We start from the raw sequence: 17,351 nt of genomic DNA on the forward strand, positions 1-17,351 counted from the left end.
ATGATACCTTTGTCTTCTTGATGTTACAAGCAAATATAACTTCAGATTGTCAATGTTTGATGATTGAATTGCTTCCTTACTAGCATTTTTTATGCAAATATTTCCAGTTTTATTCTTTTCTCATAAACCTTTATTTTTCCAAGCATTTAACTTGTTAAATATTTAATCTCCATGCATAATTTTCATGATTCTTTGTCTGTTTGATAGAAGTACAAAAAAAATTTTTGATAAATCTCAGTATACCCTGAAGAGTTTGTTGCTAATGTTCATTTTTATTAAATTGGTTTTTTTGGGAGTTTTTATTTCAGTTCCTGAGCCCACAGGCCTATGCTAATGTGCATAATTATATTAAATAATCATTAGATCGATCTAGGTCCAGGCCAGGCCAGAAAAACATGATGAAACACTTGATGTAAGTCATAAATTTAACTTGGCATAATGAATTATAGAAAAATAATGATTAATATGTATAGGGTTCTTGCTAAAGCTTGTTATTATGCTAAGTGCTTTACGTGTATTATCTCATCTCACAGTAGTCATCTGAATTAAGATACTATCATTGACCATTGACTGAGGTTTAGTTTTCAGCTCTGAGGTTTCAGAAATATTATATTAATATATCTTGGGTTAATATAAGGGACTACTCACACTCAGCAAACTCATAAGAAAGTGATACATAAATCAAAGTACTAAGTTATTTATTTTTAATTTCTTTTTAAGGGAGGATACAACTGTCTTTTGATAAATGAAATTACCTTACTCATTTTGGAAACAAATCAGTGAAAAAATTTACAGCCTTTAAAAGTATGCAGACACAGTTTTCAAGATACTTGTTTAAAACATCCTTCGTAATTTTGGAGTGGAATAATTCAGGAGAAGTATCAGGCAGCTCTAACATTAATATAATAATTGTCCTTCTCTTTTACATTATTATTATTATTTTTTAACATCTTTATTGGAATATAATTGCTTTACAGTGGTGTGTTAGTTTCTGCTTTATAACAAAGTGAATCAGCTATATGTATACATATATCCCCATATCCCCTCCCTCTTGTGTCTCCCTCCCACCCTCCCTATCCCACCTCTCTAGGTGGTCACAAAGCACTGAGCTGATCTCCCTGTGCTATGTGACTGCTTTGCACTAGCTATCTATTTTACATTTGGTAGTGTATATAAGTCCGTGTTACTCTCTCACTTTCGTCCCAGTTTACCCTTTCCCCTCGCCGTGTCCTCAAGTCCGTTCTCTATGTCTGCATCTCTATTCCTGTTCTGCCCCTAGGTTCTTCAAACAAACTAGTGGAATTTTTGCTTGGAAATAGTTGGAAATAATCTTGTTAATTTATGTACCAATGATTAGAAGGCTGTGTTACTTTAAATATTCTGTGATTCAAGTTTGCTACTAATTTGAACTCCTCTCAGTTAGTTTGAATTAATACGATAATATCAACAAGAGCAGCATTCTTAAATTTTGTGTGAATCAGAATCACCTTCTCAACAATCATTTGCCCCAGTTCTACCCCAGTGGATTCTGATTCAGTAAGTTTAGGGTGGGGCCCTGACATCCATATTTTTAACATGCTCTCAAAAGTGATCCTATGGCACACCAAAATTTAAGAATTTGACCCAAATTTTTAAAGTTCTATTTCTTACTACTAATAGATTGTATAGTAAATATCTAAAGATTGTGAGTGTACTACAGCAAAGATTTGCTTGAATAATATATATTTCTTATTTATTTCATTTTTATGTGTAATTTAATATTTATTCAACTGTTTATGGGGTGCATAGGTGAATCTCTACTAAGGAAAAGATGTGGGAGAGAGGAATGTCTTTCTTAATAGCTTTAATAGTTGAGTATATCTGTATGCCTGCTATTTAATCTTTTTTAAGGACTGAGTAATTAAGGAGCAGGCTTCAGGTAATTAGGATATAATTAAAACAAAAATGTGATTGTCAAGACCACATTTCTCAAATTGAGATGAGAAGAATGTTATCATGCTGAGAACTTTAAATATAAAACAGAGTAATTATTCACTGCCCACAGTCTGTAGACCCAGTAGGGCTTACGTATCTCTAACGTAATGTGCCTCTTTAAGTTTTCCCTTATTTATACATACTGTTATCTAACACACTGGTTTCTGCTCAGATTAGAAACATTTTTTAGATTATGGCAACTCCTATGAAATTTTATCTCTAACAGTTGCTGATTGGTAAGCTTTGATAAAATTTTGATTTAAAGAAAATTAAGATTACTGACCTCTGTTTATAAAAAACATACATACTGTTTCAGGGAAGTAAATGTGGTTATCTGTTTGAACTAAGGGGATGTGTTTCTTTTTCATCTTTTAAATTACCTCTAAGTTAAGAAAGTATCTACCATATTTGCTGGAAGTTCCCATCATTATGCTTGATAATTTTAGGAATTATGTTCTTCTTCTGGCTGATATTTCACCTAATACCAAATGAGTCTAATTTGCAGTCTAGTTTCAGTTCATTTTTTTTCTCTTTGGTATTTGGGTTCTTTTGCTTTATTTGATTTGTCACAGTAGTTGCCTGGCCAGGTAGGAGACTTAACATCAGAAAATAATGTACAAGTTCTATATGTTTAGACACAATTGAACATTTCACTTGACTGGGAAGATGAGATTTAACATCAGAAAATATTATACAAGTTCTATATGTTCAGACACAATAGAACATTTCAGTTGACTGGGAAGATGTGCAGAGGTTCCATTAAATATACTTTATTTTTTTCTTATGTTCATTTCACTAATTTTGGAAAAAGCCATCATCTTCCTGAAACGTACATAGTTGAAGTGTTCTCATAGTATATTTTCCTGTGCATGAAACTAAAGGGATTAAACATTGTGACTGCTGATTTCTTTATTTTTGGCCAGCCTATACACTTTAAGGTACCTGAGCATGTATTCTACACTAAGTTTTATGCCTGCTATGTGCAGAAAACAAAATTTTGAGCTACCCATGAGTGACTGCTTCCCTATGCTATTTTTTCTGTATTTGTTTCTGAGCCATCAGAACTTACAAATGGCTACAGATACTATACATCAGGGAGGTTTTGTTTCCTTTCAGGGTTTTAAGCTTGGAGCTTAGATGTCTCTACTTCAGAAGTAGGATGATCAGGCAGCTCTTTTGGAGCCAGCTTGTAGCTACTGTTTTTCCAAAAAATTGTGAACACATTTGAAATTTAGTATTCCAATCTAGGAATGGAGGAGGGAAACTGAAGTCAGGGAAAAGGTGAGGGAAGAGTTATAGTTAGTAGGAACATATAATCTTGTTAAAGAAATGAGAAATAAACAGGTGAAAAGTTAGAATAGGTTAAAATGTTTTAAAGTTGTTCTATAAGAGATTAAAAAATTATACAGTTACTATAGTTCTTCAGAGGACAAAGATTACTTTTAGCTGGAGTTGGGGCATGGGGCTAGGGGAATGGGGTGAGGTTGAGTTGTACCCTAAAGAATGAATGGGATTTAAGGATTTAGATAGATAAGAACTCATTTCAAGTTATTCCATTTTGGAAGGTATTCCAAAATGAAGATACAAAAAAGTAAATGTTTTCTTTTGGGGATTGCAGCTGCCTTTTTCCTCATAAGAAAACCACCACTTTGTAGTACACTATTAATAAACAGAGGCAATCATGTTATCCTATTTTTCTACCAAAGCTTACATGCCAGTCTGTTACAGGTGTTTCCTATTTGAAAAATCAAGATTCCAAGAAGCTCTAACCCTTACTCTCTCTTCTTGCTTTAGAACAAAATTAAAATGTACAAATAATAAAAATTCATAGAGGAATATATCGTGCTTATGTTAAAGGAATAACTCAAAACTGTTCTTGAGTTAAATTTTCCATATATTGGTTTACAAATAGCTGTTCATTTACAATTAGAAAAATATTATCTATTCATTCATTGAACAGATTTTTGTTGAATATCTCTTATGTTCTGGTAAACAATCATATACAGTCCCAACCTTTGTGGAACACATAGTCTTTCAGTAGAATGAGATATTAAAGTTATTCACTCAGATAAATTCTTGTGATTCATGGTATATATAAAGAATACAGGATTTTGACCAAGTTGGTGAGTCTTTCTAGAGGAAGAGACATTTAAACTAAAGACTAAGTAGGAATTAGTGGAGCAAAACTTGGGAGAAGAACATTTTAGGAAGGAGGACACATGTGAAGCTTTTGAGGCAGGAAAGCTTGTCCTTTCAGAGGACTCAGAGACCAGCGTGGCTGAGCTCAGCAAGTGGGAGAGTAACTCACGGTAATTGAAGGTAAGATTATACAGAACTTTTAAAATGATTACTTTGGTGGGCTCTGGAAGGGAGTTTAGTTAGGAGTCTAATGCAGTCACCTGGGGAAGAAATAATGGTAGCGTGGATTAGGATATGGCAAAGAGATAATAAGAAGTGAATAGATTTGAGAGTTATTTGGATGTAGAATCAGAAGTTAAAATTGGTTGGATGTAGGCCTTACATCTGCGGTGTAGTTTAGTCCTTATGAAGCTCTCATAAAACAATATTTTATGGCTCTAGCCTACAGTCTTATATTGATTTTGCATTGCTTAGCCTTATTCTTTCTTGCAGCCCAGCTATATAATCCCATTAAATGGACACCTGTGACTACCCTTCTTTTTGTCTTTAGAGCAACTTCAGCTAATTATTAATAAGGTGGTTTTTTCCAAAGGTATAATGCATCTGGTGGCTGTTTCCCTCCTTTCTCCTAATAGTGAAATTTGAGTCAGGTCCCCTTTGCATGTTTTTTTTTTTTTTTTTTTTTTGTCTGTTCCTAAAGTAGATCAATAAAAGTGAATTGGCTTTCAGGTATATGTTACTGGGCTTCATAAGATTGTTTTGTTTTTGCTTTTTAAAAAAAATTTCAGGTTCAATTGCAGGCAGTCCTACTTTTGAAATGTTATTTTTTTCTTCAGTAAGCCTAGTTTCTGTTTTATTGAAATATTTATATGCATATAGAATTTTCAATCTTCTAGTAACATCTGAAAGCCAGTTTTTTCCTTGTCTTAGTTGACTTTTATGGCATTAAAATTCAAAAGTCGTGTTGAACAAGAGGTCTCAAACATTTTCAAAGATGCTGTAGATTATCTAGGCTCTCTTTGTATATTACAACTTGACTTTTAAATTAGACCAATGAATATTTATTAGTTATTTTTTTATCCGGGGGTTTTATGTTTGGATATATCTGTCTATGTATATTTTTTAAAATAACATTCTTTTTAAAGTTTTTAGGCTTTCTGTTTTATTCTTACATGTTTCAACATTTCACTGCTGGGTTGTTTTTAGGATTACTGAGGGGGTTCTTTGTTTTCTTACATAATTGGTTTCCTTATAATTTTTTCTTAAATTCCTTACCATAGCACAACTTAAAAAGAAAGCTTTTTAGATGAAAGGCAAGAACTCTCTTATCTTAATGACAGTCATTGCAAATAGTGCAAAGATGAAAGTTCTTGAGTTGTGCCTTGATTATATGTGATCTCAGAAATTTCTTACATATGATTATGTTTTTAAAAATATTTGCTACTTATAGTTAACATTCAACCATAGTGAACATTTGTTTTTCATATGGATATTTTTTTACAAGATCAAAGCAATAGTTAATGTCTTTGAAAACCTCAGTAGTTGTTCTATTGAATACATTACTGTTTTATGCCGTACATTTCATTTTATAATTATCTTCCTGAAATTTTCTTAAGTGCTTGGTGATAAAGCCTAATTATGGTTTAAGACAAACAAAAATGAGAGAACTCAAAACATAAAGGTTTTTGCATTTTGAATATCGTCTGTGGTTTGCATTGTGACCCTTGATTACCCAAATAACACAGTAACAGGGTTGCAGCCAGGCCTGTTACCATGAGTTCATCCTTGAAAACTAGGGTCCCAGTACTTATCTTGCCTTTTATTAAAAAAGGAGTTTGTTTAATTAGGGCATCTCTGTATTTAGTAAATCGCTTGGTCATTGATATCCATGACATTCTGCTGGAATTTGGTAGCAACTTAGCGTGTTTCAGAGTAACTGTGTATCTGAAGGGTAGCATGACTTCAGGAGAGAATGATTTTATTTCATTACACTTTTGATAAAATGTTGCCTCAAATAACACATTTCAAAAAACCATATCATTTAGAAATATTTTTTGTCATTTCTTTTTTCAGAACTAGTTATATTAAAACGTTTTTTAATGTTGATAGTTTTTAAAACCCATAGAAAAATTGGAGAATGAACTTTATACCTTGCACCTGTATTCACCACCTGTTAACATCTTGCCACACCTGCATGTTCACACACACACAAACACAGACACATGCTTTTATTTTGCCAAATTATCTGAAAGTAGGCTACAGACATCATGACACTTCATCCTTAAATTCTTCAGCATGTATCTACCAAGAACAAGGACAGCTTCCTACATATTCACAGTTCCATTATGTTTCTTAAAAACATCAACATTAATTTAGTAATATTATCTGGCATATGGTCCATATTCAAGTTTCCTCAATTATCGCCAAAATGTCCTTTATAACTATTTGTTTGTTTTCACCCAGGATCCAATCAAAGTTCACCCACTGTATTCGATTATTATGTCTCTTTAGTCTCCCCCAATCTAGGACAGTCCTACTGCCTCACTTGTTCTTTATGACACTGAAATCTTTGTAGAGTTTAAGCCAGTTGTCTGCAGGATCACTCACATTCTGGATTCATTTGTTTCTTAATAATAAGATTCAGGTCAAACATTTCCAGTAAGAACACAGGGATATTTTGTAACCTCCTGTTGCATCACATCAGGAGTCACTTTAATTGCTGTGTAGTATTCCAGTGCATGAATCTACCACAGTTTATTTATTCATTCTACTTTTGACAGATATCTGATTTGTTTCAAGTTTTTGACTATTATGAGTAAAGCTGCTATGTGTAGTCTTTTGGGATCAGTAGTTGAGCATAGGATTGCTTGTGGGAAAGGATTTTGGCAATTTCTTTACCTAGGCAAGACCTGGAGTGCTGTGTTCAGCTGCCAGAATCCTCTCTGAACCTTTCATAAAACATTGAGAGCATAGTTTTGAATTTTATTTATGTAAATGTTAATATATTTTTTCATAGCCTACAGTACCAGATCTATTTGCCACTTATTATGAAGGCAACCCTTGCTCACACAATCCAAAAAGGGAATACTGTTTATTCTCTCTACTTGAAGAATACAAATTTCCATGTTTTGTTGGATAGGAAATGTATATCAACTCACATATGTAAATTTGAATGGAGTATAACCACATACAATATTTTCTTTTTTGGATTGTGGAATCTTATTAAGCTGGCGTAACCTTTGTCATATCTGTGACCTTAAGAGAGCGTCTAAATTTCGTACCTCATAGAACTAAATGAAGATAGTTTCTTTAAACATGTGCATGCATAGATAGTTGGAACTCACTTATTGTAAATTGTGGGACTTGTAGTCAACTGTTTACATAGGTATCTACAACACCACTGGAGACTGAATTTAAAAACCATGTAAAAGCTTTTCTGTATAAGAAAGAAGTAAGGACAGCAAAGGTAGCAGAGCAAAAATAAACTTCTGTTCATACTTTTATATATGTTCACTGATTTTTACATATATTTTTTTTTTCCAGTAGTGGCTACGGAGGAAGTAGTTACTGCAGAATCTGTGGATGGTGCAATTCAGCAAGTAGTTAGTTCAGGGGGTCAGCAAGTCATCACAATAGTTACAGATGGAATTCAGCTTGGAAATTTGCACTCCATTCCAACCAGCGGAATAGGTCAGCCCATCATTGTGACCATGCCAGATGGACAACAAGGTTGGTAGAAGGCATTTACATAAAGTTTGCATTTATTCTTAATCCTCAGGAAATTGTGACATGTTTTTCAAAGCATTTATTTTTGCCTTAAATTTTGTTTTTGTAACCTTTTGCAGCAGACTTAATTGCCTAGTTTTATTTGCTTAGGCTACTGTTAAAATTAGCTTGCTTTCTCTGAGCGTATACTAGGTAGAAAGAGAAATTGGCCCCAAAGTATTCTGGTTGGAAAATGAGCTTAAATAAATAATTCAAAATCAGTATTGGACAATACTTTCCTATGCCATTTAATACAATTCAGATATCATATGGGCTTTAAAAAACACCATGTGAAAAAAAGCTACTTAAAAAGAAGTTGGACGAGTTATGGTAGGAACATAGTGACAACTTTTAGCAGCTTTGTTGATAATTGTCCCAACTTTTTCATTTTGAGTAATAAGAGAGTAGTAATAAGATAGATGAAACAAACCCCAGTTTCATGTTTAGTGAACCTAAAAGACTGAGAAAACCACAAAATTCCATATATAAGTACTTGCCAAAAACATCTTAAGATCTAAGCCAGGGCAGTAGAACCCTCAGGGAAACCCCCAGTCGTACATCAAGAAAAGGGGCTGAGCTCAGAAATCAGCAATAAATATACACTTCCAGTAAAACAGGGCCCAATCTGAGTAGGAAGTGCTGCAAGTAGGATTAAGATAGACTAGAGCATGAAAGCTGGAGGAAGCAGAAAGAGAAGGTGCAGAAAGTTCCTATCTGAACAAGCATCCCAGTACCCAGTACTCTGTACCGCCCCCCCACCACCACCAAAAAAAAGTATGTGTACACATAACCTTTTAGAAAACGACTGGGATTGCAGAGACCAAGCCTCTTCATGGCCTGTGAAGGAATTAGGGAAGGGAAGGGCTGGAGGTAGAAGTTCTCCTAAACCAGGTTTGGTTTAGAGTGATAGTGGAGGTATGGCCCTGCAGAGAGACCAGGTCTCAAGGAACGATTTTGTTGCCATAGCAGTGGAGGAGGAAACCCTTGACCTGTGGAGCCTGGGAGGCTTTTCTCACCGCTATGCATAAATCTCCTGCTGGTGGTCCAAGATTTGGATCAAGCCCAGGTACTTTCACAACGCTTTAAATAACTAATTCTAATTATATAGAAAAGAAGAAACTTTCAAAGTATTTGTTTTAAGCAGATATAACATTGTTTCCAAAACCTGACATTATACACACAGTCTAATCTCATTGATGAACAAATGGAAAGAAACTCATGTTTTTGGATAGGATGACTCACTATTATAAAGCTCTCAATTCTTCCTGAGTTAATTGATAAATGTAATGTGATAGGAAAAAAAGACTGTATTAGTTTGCTAGGGCTGCCATAGCAAACTACCACAGACTGGGTGACTTAACAGAAGTTTATCTTGTCACAGTGCTGGAAGGTGGAAGTCCAAGATCAAGGTGTTGGCAGGTTTGGTTTCTTCTGAGGCCTTTCTCCTTGGCTTGCAAATGGTTGCCTTCTTGCTGTGTCCTGATATAGTCAGCCCTCAGTCTGTGTGTGTTGTCTGCGACCTAACCTCTTATAAGGACACCAGTCATATTGGATTAGGACCCACTTAAATGACTTCATTTTGGACTTCCCTGGTGGCGCAGTGGTTAAGAATCTGCCTGCCAATGCAGGGGACATGGGTTCAAGCCCTGGTCGGGGAAGATCCCACATGCCACGGAGCAGCTAAGCCCGTGCACCAAAACTACCGAGCCTGTGCTCTAGAGCCCGCGAGCCACAACTACCAAAGCTTGCATGCCTAGAGCCCATGCTCCTCAGCAAGAGAAGCCACCACAATGAGAAGCCTGTGCACTGCAACGAAGAGTTTCCCCCGCTCGCCACAGCTAGAGAAAGTCTGTGCACAGCAACGAAGACCCAACGCAGCCAAAAATAAAACCAAAATCTCATTTTACCTTTTTAACCTTTTTGAAGGCCCTATCTCCAAATACATTTTGAGGTACTGGGGGTTAGGACTTACAACATTTGAATTTTGAGGGGGACACAATTCAAGCCATAACAAAGACCAATAAGTCTTTTTCTGGAATTAGCCAAACAGATTCTGAAGTTTATTTTGATGGAGGAGGAGGGAAGAAGAATAAGGATAACTAGAAAAGAAGAGCAATGAGAGGAACCTACTGAATATTAAAATAAACTTTTAAAGCTTTCATAATTTAAAAATTATAACTGGCAAATTAATATATAGACTATGTAGATAGTCCAGTGAAACAGATATAATTCTCAGTTCTTCTTGAGTGAAGTTATAAGTGTAATGTAATATGGTATGAGTTAAAAGAAATACTTTAATTCTCAATATTTCTAATGTTTTTAATTACATTGTACTAAATAAATAATAGTTTTACTATTTTTTCATTTATTTACATTTATAAATGACAGTAGGAGAGTTTTTAATGTTTTGACAACCTTAAAGACTGTAGGACAGTTGTAATTTTCCCACTGATGATTAAGATTGTTTTGCATAGTTTTAGCTTGCACAGTCATGTTTATGTTCCCGCACTGGTATGCAAAACAAGGACAGCCTCTCGCTGTCTGTATATTTACATTTATGTAAAGAGATACTAAAAATTGGGACAGTCTAACAACCCAGTGGAAAAACAAGCAAAGTTTATAAACAGACATTGTTCATAATGGTGTATCCTCACAGTGGAATATAATGCAGCTAAATGAAAGAAAGCTCTCTGTGTGTTGGTGAAAGATACCCTAGATATATGGAGTGAAAAAAGCAGACACAGAACGATGTATCTATCTTATGTATGTTTGAATATATGTTTTGTGTGTATCTACCTTTTGTGTAAGAGAGAGAAAAAGGAAAATGTATATTCATGTTTGTTTTTACATAAATGAACACAAGAACAATGTATAAGCAACCAGTAAAAGTATCTGTTTTAGCAAGGGTGAAGTCAGACCTCTCAAAATATGCTTGTTAAGTATTATTTTGATTTTGAGCCAATGAATGTATTATCTATAAAATTAAAAAAAATAAGTAGGTACCTTAAACAATAAGTAGTTTTCAGGAAATAGACAAGAAGTTGAAGACAAATATGGACGTTTCTCATAAATAGCAAATCAGTGTTTTGAAATTATTGTTTTTGGAATATATTTATTTTAGATGAGTTGCATCAACAATCTCAAGACTAGTTTTAATTCTTCTAAACCTATCTGTAAATGAAGTAATGTGTACATTTTTTCGTTTTAGTATTAACAGTACCAGCAACAGACATTGCTGAAGAAACTGTTATAAGTGAAGAACCACCAGCCAAGAGACAATGTATTGAAATAATTGAAAACCGGGTGGAGTCTGCAGAAATAGAAGTAAGGAGTCTTTTACCCGGTGTGTTTTGCTGCAGTCATCCAAAATAAATTCCATTTGCTTTTCTTTCTTTTTTTTTGTCTTTTATATTTATTACTGACAGTATTGTTTTGATATAGAATGAGTACTTTTTTGTCTAATTTTTTTGCCTTATCCATATAGCAAGCCTTCAATAAATAAATATTGAATGAATGAATGAATGAGTAAAGAATTTGTTTGTAACAAAGTCTGTCATCATGGTAACATTGGAATGTCTTTTGTTCTTGTGCTGCATCCTTTATTTTCTATTAAATGTATATACATCATTCTCCCAAGTCACTAAAAGGAATGTCACTATATATTGACTAAAAAAATTTTTTTCTTGCAAAAATGAAAGGTGAATGACTATTTGGGCTGGAAGATGCTCTTAAAGAATGTTGAAGTTTGTCAGCTGAGTTATTTTGTAAAAAGCCATAGGTAACCGCTTATTTGATAAATGTAATGTCCCTTAAGGAAATTAAATTTAGACTAACTGTGATAGGATTCACCTTCTTTTCCCTCTGCCAAACTAGTTTGTAATTGTAAACTAGTTTGTAAGTGTAACCAAACCATAGTTATTACCTCACAGATTTTTTTCTCACATGACTGTAAATAAAGTTATGTTTTCCAAAGTTGATATTAACTTATATCAGATGAAAATAAGATCATTCCTAAATAACTTTGAAAGAGCAACTGCAGTGTAAAGAAAAGAATATTGGACTTGAAATTAAATGAGCTGGATTTGAATCCCACCTCTTGCCCCTCCCTATTAGCTTTGGGGCAAGTTATCTTACCTTTCTGAGTTCCTGTTTTATTTTCTCCCAAATTGGAATTTAAGATAACAATATCTGTATTTTGGGGGTTTTATGAGAGTTGAAAAAGTCAGCATACTCATTATATACACATTCATAATATCTAATATGTATGAATAGTAAATGTTGGTGAATATTTAGGAATTCTTTGTTATCATAGAAAAGAGAGGATTTAGAAAAATGCCACCTAAAGGCAACATAATTCTGACTGAGGACAATTAGAAAATATCCTTGCCCAAATTCGTTTACATGTAAGACTGGTACATCTTTCGCCACAATCTCAAAGGACATATTATTGAGTTAAGAAGAATTTGATTCATGGTTTAACCAGAATGTTTGATAAAATTGTGACTTTAATTATTGAGGGTGAGTTGTTTCATTTCATCAAAATTTAAAGTGATATTCAGTACACTGAAGTTTTTATAAACTAATCATTTATTTCATTGAATGGTATCAGTATACTTATTATTTAAAAATCTTTAATGTCTTTTACTGATAAATCAGTTGATCTTGTTTTCTGGCATATAAGGTGAGAAAGATTTTGTGATGTACTTTGCTTTAACTATTTAATAAAACATTTTTAAATTACTTGAATTTTTATTGAACATAAACTGACTCAGTTCAACATTTCTTTTAATTGAAGTATAGTGGATTTATGTCAATTCAACATTTTCAAAATAATGAATGTGCAGACTGTACCTTTATTTACCTAACAACCAGTGAGAATTGCTGTTTTCATCAAAGATCAACCTAATTCCACTCTTACAGTCTTTCAGAGACCAAGGAGAATAATCGCAAATAACAAGAAAGTATGAATTGAGGCATATAAATTAACTAGAACCAAGGAGATTAGAACTTCAGGGAGATGGAATTTTAGCTTGATATAAAGAACTTCACGAGTTATTTTTAGCTTAATTTTAGTAATTAGAGCTTTCTGGTAATGGAAGTCTTATTCTCCATCACTGGAAATGTTCAAGCCAAAGTTGCATGATGTTAGAGCTATTACAGAGAGACTTTGAAGCATACAGTGAGTAGAGATGGTAGAGGTGGGCAGGGGATACAGAATGAAGAGAGACCTCCAATGTTTTCTAAAACCAGGTAATCATTTCCTTATAGTACGTAAGAGTTCTTTTGATTTTATTTTCCGAGGTCTCCAATAGAGTTATCTAGAATTATCTTGAGGGTATACTTTTATATTCCTTTCTAAGTGATTGCTTAGCCATTAACCCAAAAAGTTTCTCTAAAGCAGTGCTTCTCAACTGGAGCAATTTTGACCCCAGGGGACATTTGGCAATGTCTGGATACATTTCTGGTTGTCACAATGAGGGACATGCCACTGACATTTAGTGGATAGAGGCTGGGGATGCTTCTAAACCCTATACACATCCTACAATGTGTGTTTTGCCGCTCAGTTCTGCAGTTGTAGTAGGAAAGCAGCCACGGGCAATTTGGAAATGAGTGGGTATGGCTGTATTTCAGTAAAACTTTATAAAAAACAGGATCATATTTGACCCATGGCAGTTAGAAAATGGACAGCTCAGTGGACAAGCAGAGAGCTCATACACCCTGCCTAGTTTCTCTCTTTTTTAGAAAAACACTTAATGGTTAAGAATATGAGTCTGGAAGCAGATTTAGGTTTGAATGATAATTTTCTGAGTGTGCTTGGTCAAGTTATTTAGCCTTTCAAGGCTTGGCTTCCCCATCAGTAAAAAGGGGAAAATAATAGCACCTACATTATCAGAGTGTTGTAAGGTTTAAATGAGAATGCATGTGAAGGACTAGTACAGTGGTGAGCATATAGTAAATGCTCAGTAACTGTTAGTTGTATTATTATCATCTTCTAAAATTTATATTGTGGTATGGTAGAAGATAAATCACTTTAATGATTTTTTTTTGCTTTATAATAGCTGAAGTAAAATAAATTTGAATATTAGAAAATTACATATAAAACTGTTAAAAGATAATTATTAATAGCTGAAGCAGAATTCAAGAATCTTGTTTGGAATTAAAAAAGCAAACTCGAAGTCTTTCTTTGTTCTATTATTCTATTGCCTAATGTAATCATAGTATATTGCTTGGGCTTGGAGTTGAAGTGTAAGGTATCTTCCTTACTGCTTTCATCTTCTGAAATAATTGTGAATCTCTTGCTGTTTCTAAGTGTGAATAAATAGGTAATACTAGAAGATACCTTAGAGTTAATCTTTTCTAATATTTCCAACCAAATCAGGGCAAGTTTTTATCCATATTCAAAACTTTGGCTGCCAAAGGATCTTATTTCTTAGTACATGTAAAAGTGCAAAACACTTATGCATGGCTGTGAGTGCTCCTGCCAGAGGTAGGGGTCTAGCTCCCACCCTTCCACTGGTGCCCAAAGTCCTGCATAGTTCACTGCCAGGGACTGGTGTCAGTTGCTTACGTGAGGCTGGCATCTTGCCTGAAGTAAGGAGAAAAGGGTAGCAGGGTAGGGCGTAGGCATTTCTTCTACTTGTACATTTTGTGTAATTGGAAGATGTGGAGACTACTTGTATCAATCACTCTCACATTTGGTGGACTCATAGGAAAAATAAATGTTAGATCTAGCTTCATTCCCAGTGTGGAGAAGGCAGTGGGATCACAGGAAGGCAGGAGTATTATACATGTTCCTCCTTGTGGACCATGTGAATAGTGGAGGGTAGGGAATCTTTTGGTGTTCACAACGGATAAGGGTCTAGGAGGCAGTGGAAGAGACCACAGTGTCCTCTTTCCCAGCAAGCTTCTTACCCCTCGCTCTTACCTTCAGTTCTCTCTTTTAAGTGTGAACTTAAAGTGTGAACCTGGCCTCTTTTTGTCATTAGTAGTCCTACCCTCAGCCCCCACCCCAAGCAGAAGGCCTGGGCTTCTGTAATGAGGTTGAGCTTGGACCTGGTCAAGTTGAGTTTTTGTCCATGTGCTTACTAGACGTATGGGAAAGGAATCTTTGAAGTGTTTTCCCTTAGGCAACTGTATAGGGGCAGAGTGAGGAGAGGAGAAAGAATACCACTTACATTGGACCAGATTTGTGTTTTTCCTCTCAGTTTGTTCAGGAATTTGATACATATATTTTACAGCATATAATATAATGAATCACAGTAGAGAAATTAGTATTTTATTGGTTTGTAAAATGGTATAATTTAGGAAACACTAATCTAGACCAGCACTTCATTTTAAAGATGAGGAATCTTGCTTGCTGTCATAGGGAAAGATAGTTTTATTTATTTATTTTTTATAAAAATTTATTTATTTATTTATGGCTGCGTTGGGTCTTCGTTGCTGCGTGGGGGCTTTCTCTAGTTGCGGCCAGCAGGGTCTATTCTTCGCGGTACGCGGGCGTCCCATTGTGGTGGCTTCTCTTGTTGTGGAGCGCAGGCTCTAGGCGTGCGGGCTTCAGTAGTTGTGGCACAAGGGCTGTAGCTGTGGGCCGTGGGCTCCAGAGCGCAGGCTCGGTAGTTGTGGTGCACAGGCTTAGTTGCTCTGTGGCATGTGGGATCTTCCTGGATCAGGGCTCGAACCCGTGTCCTCTGCATTGGCAGGCGGATTCTTAACCACTGTGCCACCACGGAAGTCCCAGGAAAGATAGTTTTTTTTGTTTGTTTGTTTGTTTGTTTGTTTTGTCATCTTTATTTTTTATTTTTATTTTTTGCTTTATAACAAATTTAATCAGTTATACATATACATATGTTCCCATATCCCCTCCCTTTTGCCTCTCCCTCCCACCTTCCCTATCCCACCCCTCCAGGCGGTCACAAAGCACCGAGCTGATCTCCCTGTGCTATGCGGCTGCTTCCCACTAGCTATCTACCTTACGTTTGGTAGTGTATATATGTCCATGCCACTCTTTCACTTTGTCACAGCTTACCCTTCCCCCTCCCCATATCCTCAAGTCCATTCTCTAGTAGGTCTGTGTCTTTATTCCTGTCTTACCCCTATGTTCTTCATGACATTTTTTTTTCTTAAATTCCATATATATGTGTCAGCATACAGTATTTGTCTTTCTCTTTCTGACTTACTTCACTCTGTATGACAGGCTCTGGGTCCATCCACCTCATTACAAATAGCTCAATTTCGTTTCTTTTTATGGCTGAGTAATATTCCATTGTATATATGTGCCACATCTTCTTTACCCATTCATCCGATGATGGACACTTAGGTTGTTTCCATCTCCAGGCTATTGTAAATAGGGCTGCTATGAACATTTTGGTACATGTCTCTTTTTGAATTATGGTTTTCTCAGGGTATATGCCCAGTAATGGGATTGCTGGGTCATATGGTAGTTCTATATTGTAGTTTTTTAAGGAACCTCCGTACCGTTCTCCATAGTGGCTGTACCAATTCACATTCCCACCAGCAGTGCAAGAGTGTTCCCTTTTTTCCACACACTCTCCAGCATTTATTGTTTCTAGATTTTTTGATGATGGCCATTCTGACTGGTGTGAGATGATATCTCATTGTAGTTTTGATTTGCATTTCTCTAATGAGTAAAGATGTTGAACATCCTTTCATGTGTTTGTTGGCAGTCTGTATATCTTCTGTGGAGAAATGTCTATTTAGGTCTTCTGCCCATTTTTGGATTGGGTTGTTTGTTTTCTTGTTATTGAGCTGCATGAGCTGCTTATAAATTTTGGAGATTAATCCTTTGTCAGTTGCTTCATTTGCAAATATTTTCTCCCATTCTGAGGGTTGTCTTTTGGTCTTGTTTATGGTTTCCTTTGCTGTGCAAAAGCTTTTAAGTTTCATTAGGTCCCATGTGTTTATTTTTGTCTTTATTTCCATTTCTCTAGGAGGTGGGTCAAAAAGGATCTTGCTGTGATTTATGTCATAGAGTGTTCTGCCTATGTTTTCCTCTAAGAGTTTGATAATTTCTGGCCTTACATTTAGGTCTTTAATCCATTTTGAGCTTATTTTTGTGTATGGTGTTAGGGAGTGATCTAATCTCATACTTTTACATGTCCCTATCCAGTTTTCCCAGCACCACTTATTGAAAAGACTGTCCTTTCTCCACTGTACATTTTTGCCTCCTTTATCAAAGATAAGGTGACCATATGTGTGTGGGTTTATCTCTGGGCTTTCTATCCTGTTCCATTGATCTATCTTTCTGTTTTTTTGCCAGTACCATACTGTCTTGATTACTGTAGCTTTGTAGTATAGTCTGAAGTCAGGGAGCCTGATTGCTCCAGCTCCATTTTTCGTTCTCAAGATTGCTTTGGCTGTTCGGGGTCTTTTGTGTTTCCATACAAATTGTGAAATTTTTTGTTCTAGTTCTGTGAAAAATGCCAGTGGTAGTTTGATAGGGATTGCATTGAATC

General features: G+C 35.3%; 1 protein-coding gene across 9 annotated transcripts in view; it reads left to right on the plus strand.

Moving 5' to 3' along the window:
* Positions 1-17,351, plus strand: part of GABPB1 (GA binding protein transcription factor subunit beta 1) — a 74,233-nt gene that overhangs the window by 52,914 nt on the left and 3,968 nt on the right. For 4 of the 9 annotated variants that reach the window (XM_082616893.1, XM_082616892.1, XM_082616896.1 and 1 more), the window contains exons 7-8: positions 7,657-7,842; positions 11,087-11,202. In XM_082616893.1, the coding sequence (XP_082473019.1) occupies positions 7,657-7,842; positions 11,087-11,202 (302 nt within the window). Of the gene's footprint in view, positions 1-7,656; positions 7,843-11,086; positions 11,222-17,351 lie in introns of all 9 variants that reach the window. The other 5 variants (XM_082616895.1, XM_082616897.1, XM_082616898.1 and 2 more) reach the window with 3 other exon arrangements.

This window comes from Mesoplodon mirus (genome assembly GCF_964341445.2).
Source record: "Mesoplodon mirus genome assembly, chromosome: 4".
Taxonomy (NCBI): domain Eukaryota; kingdom Metazoa; phylum Chordata; class Mammalia; order Artiodactyla; family Ziphiidae; genus Mesoplodon; species Mesoplodon mirus.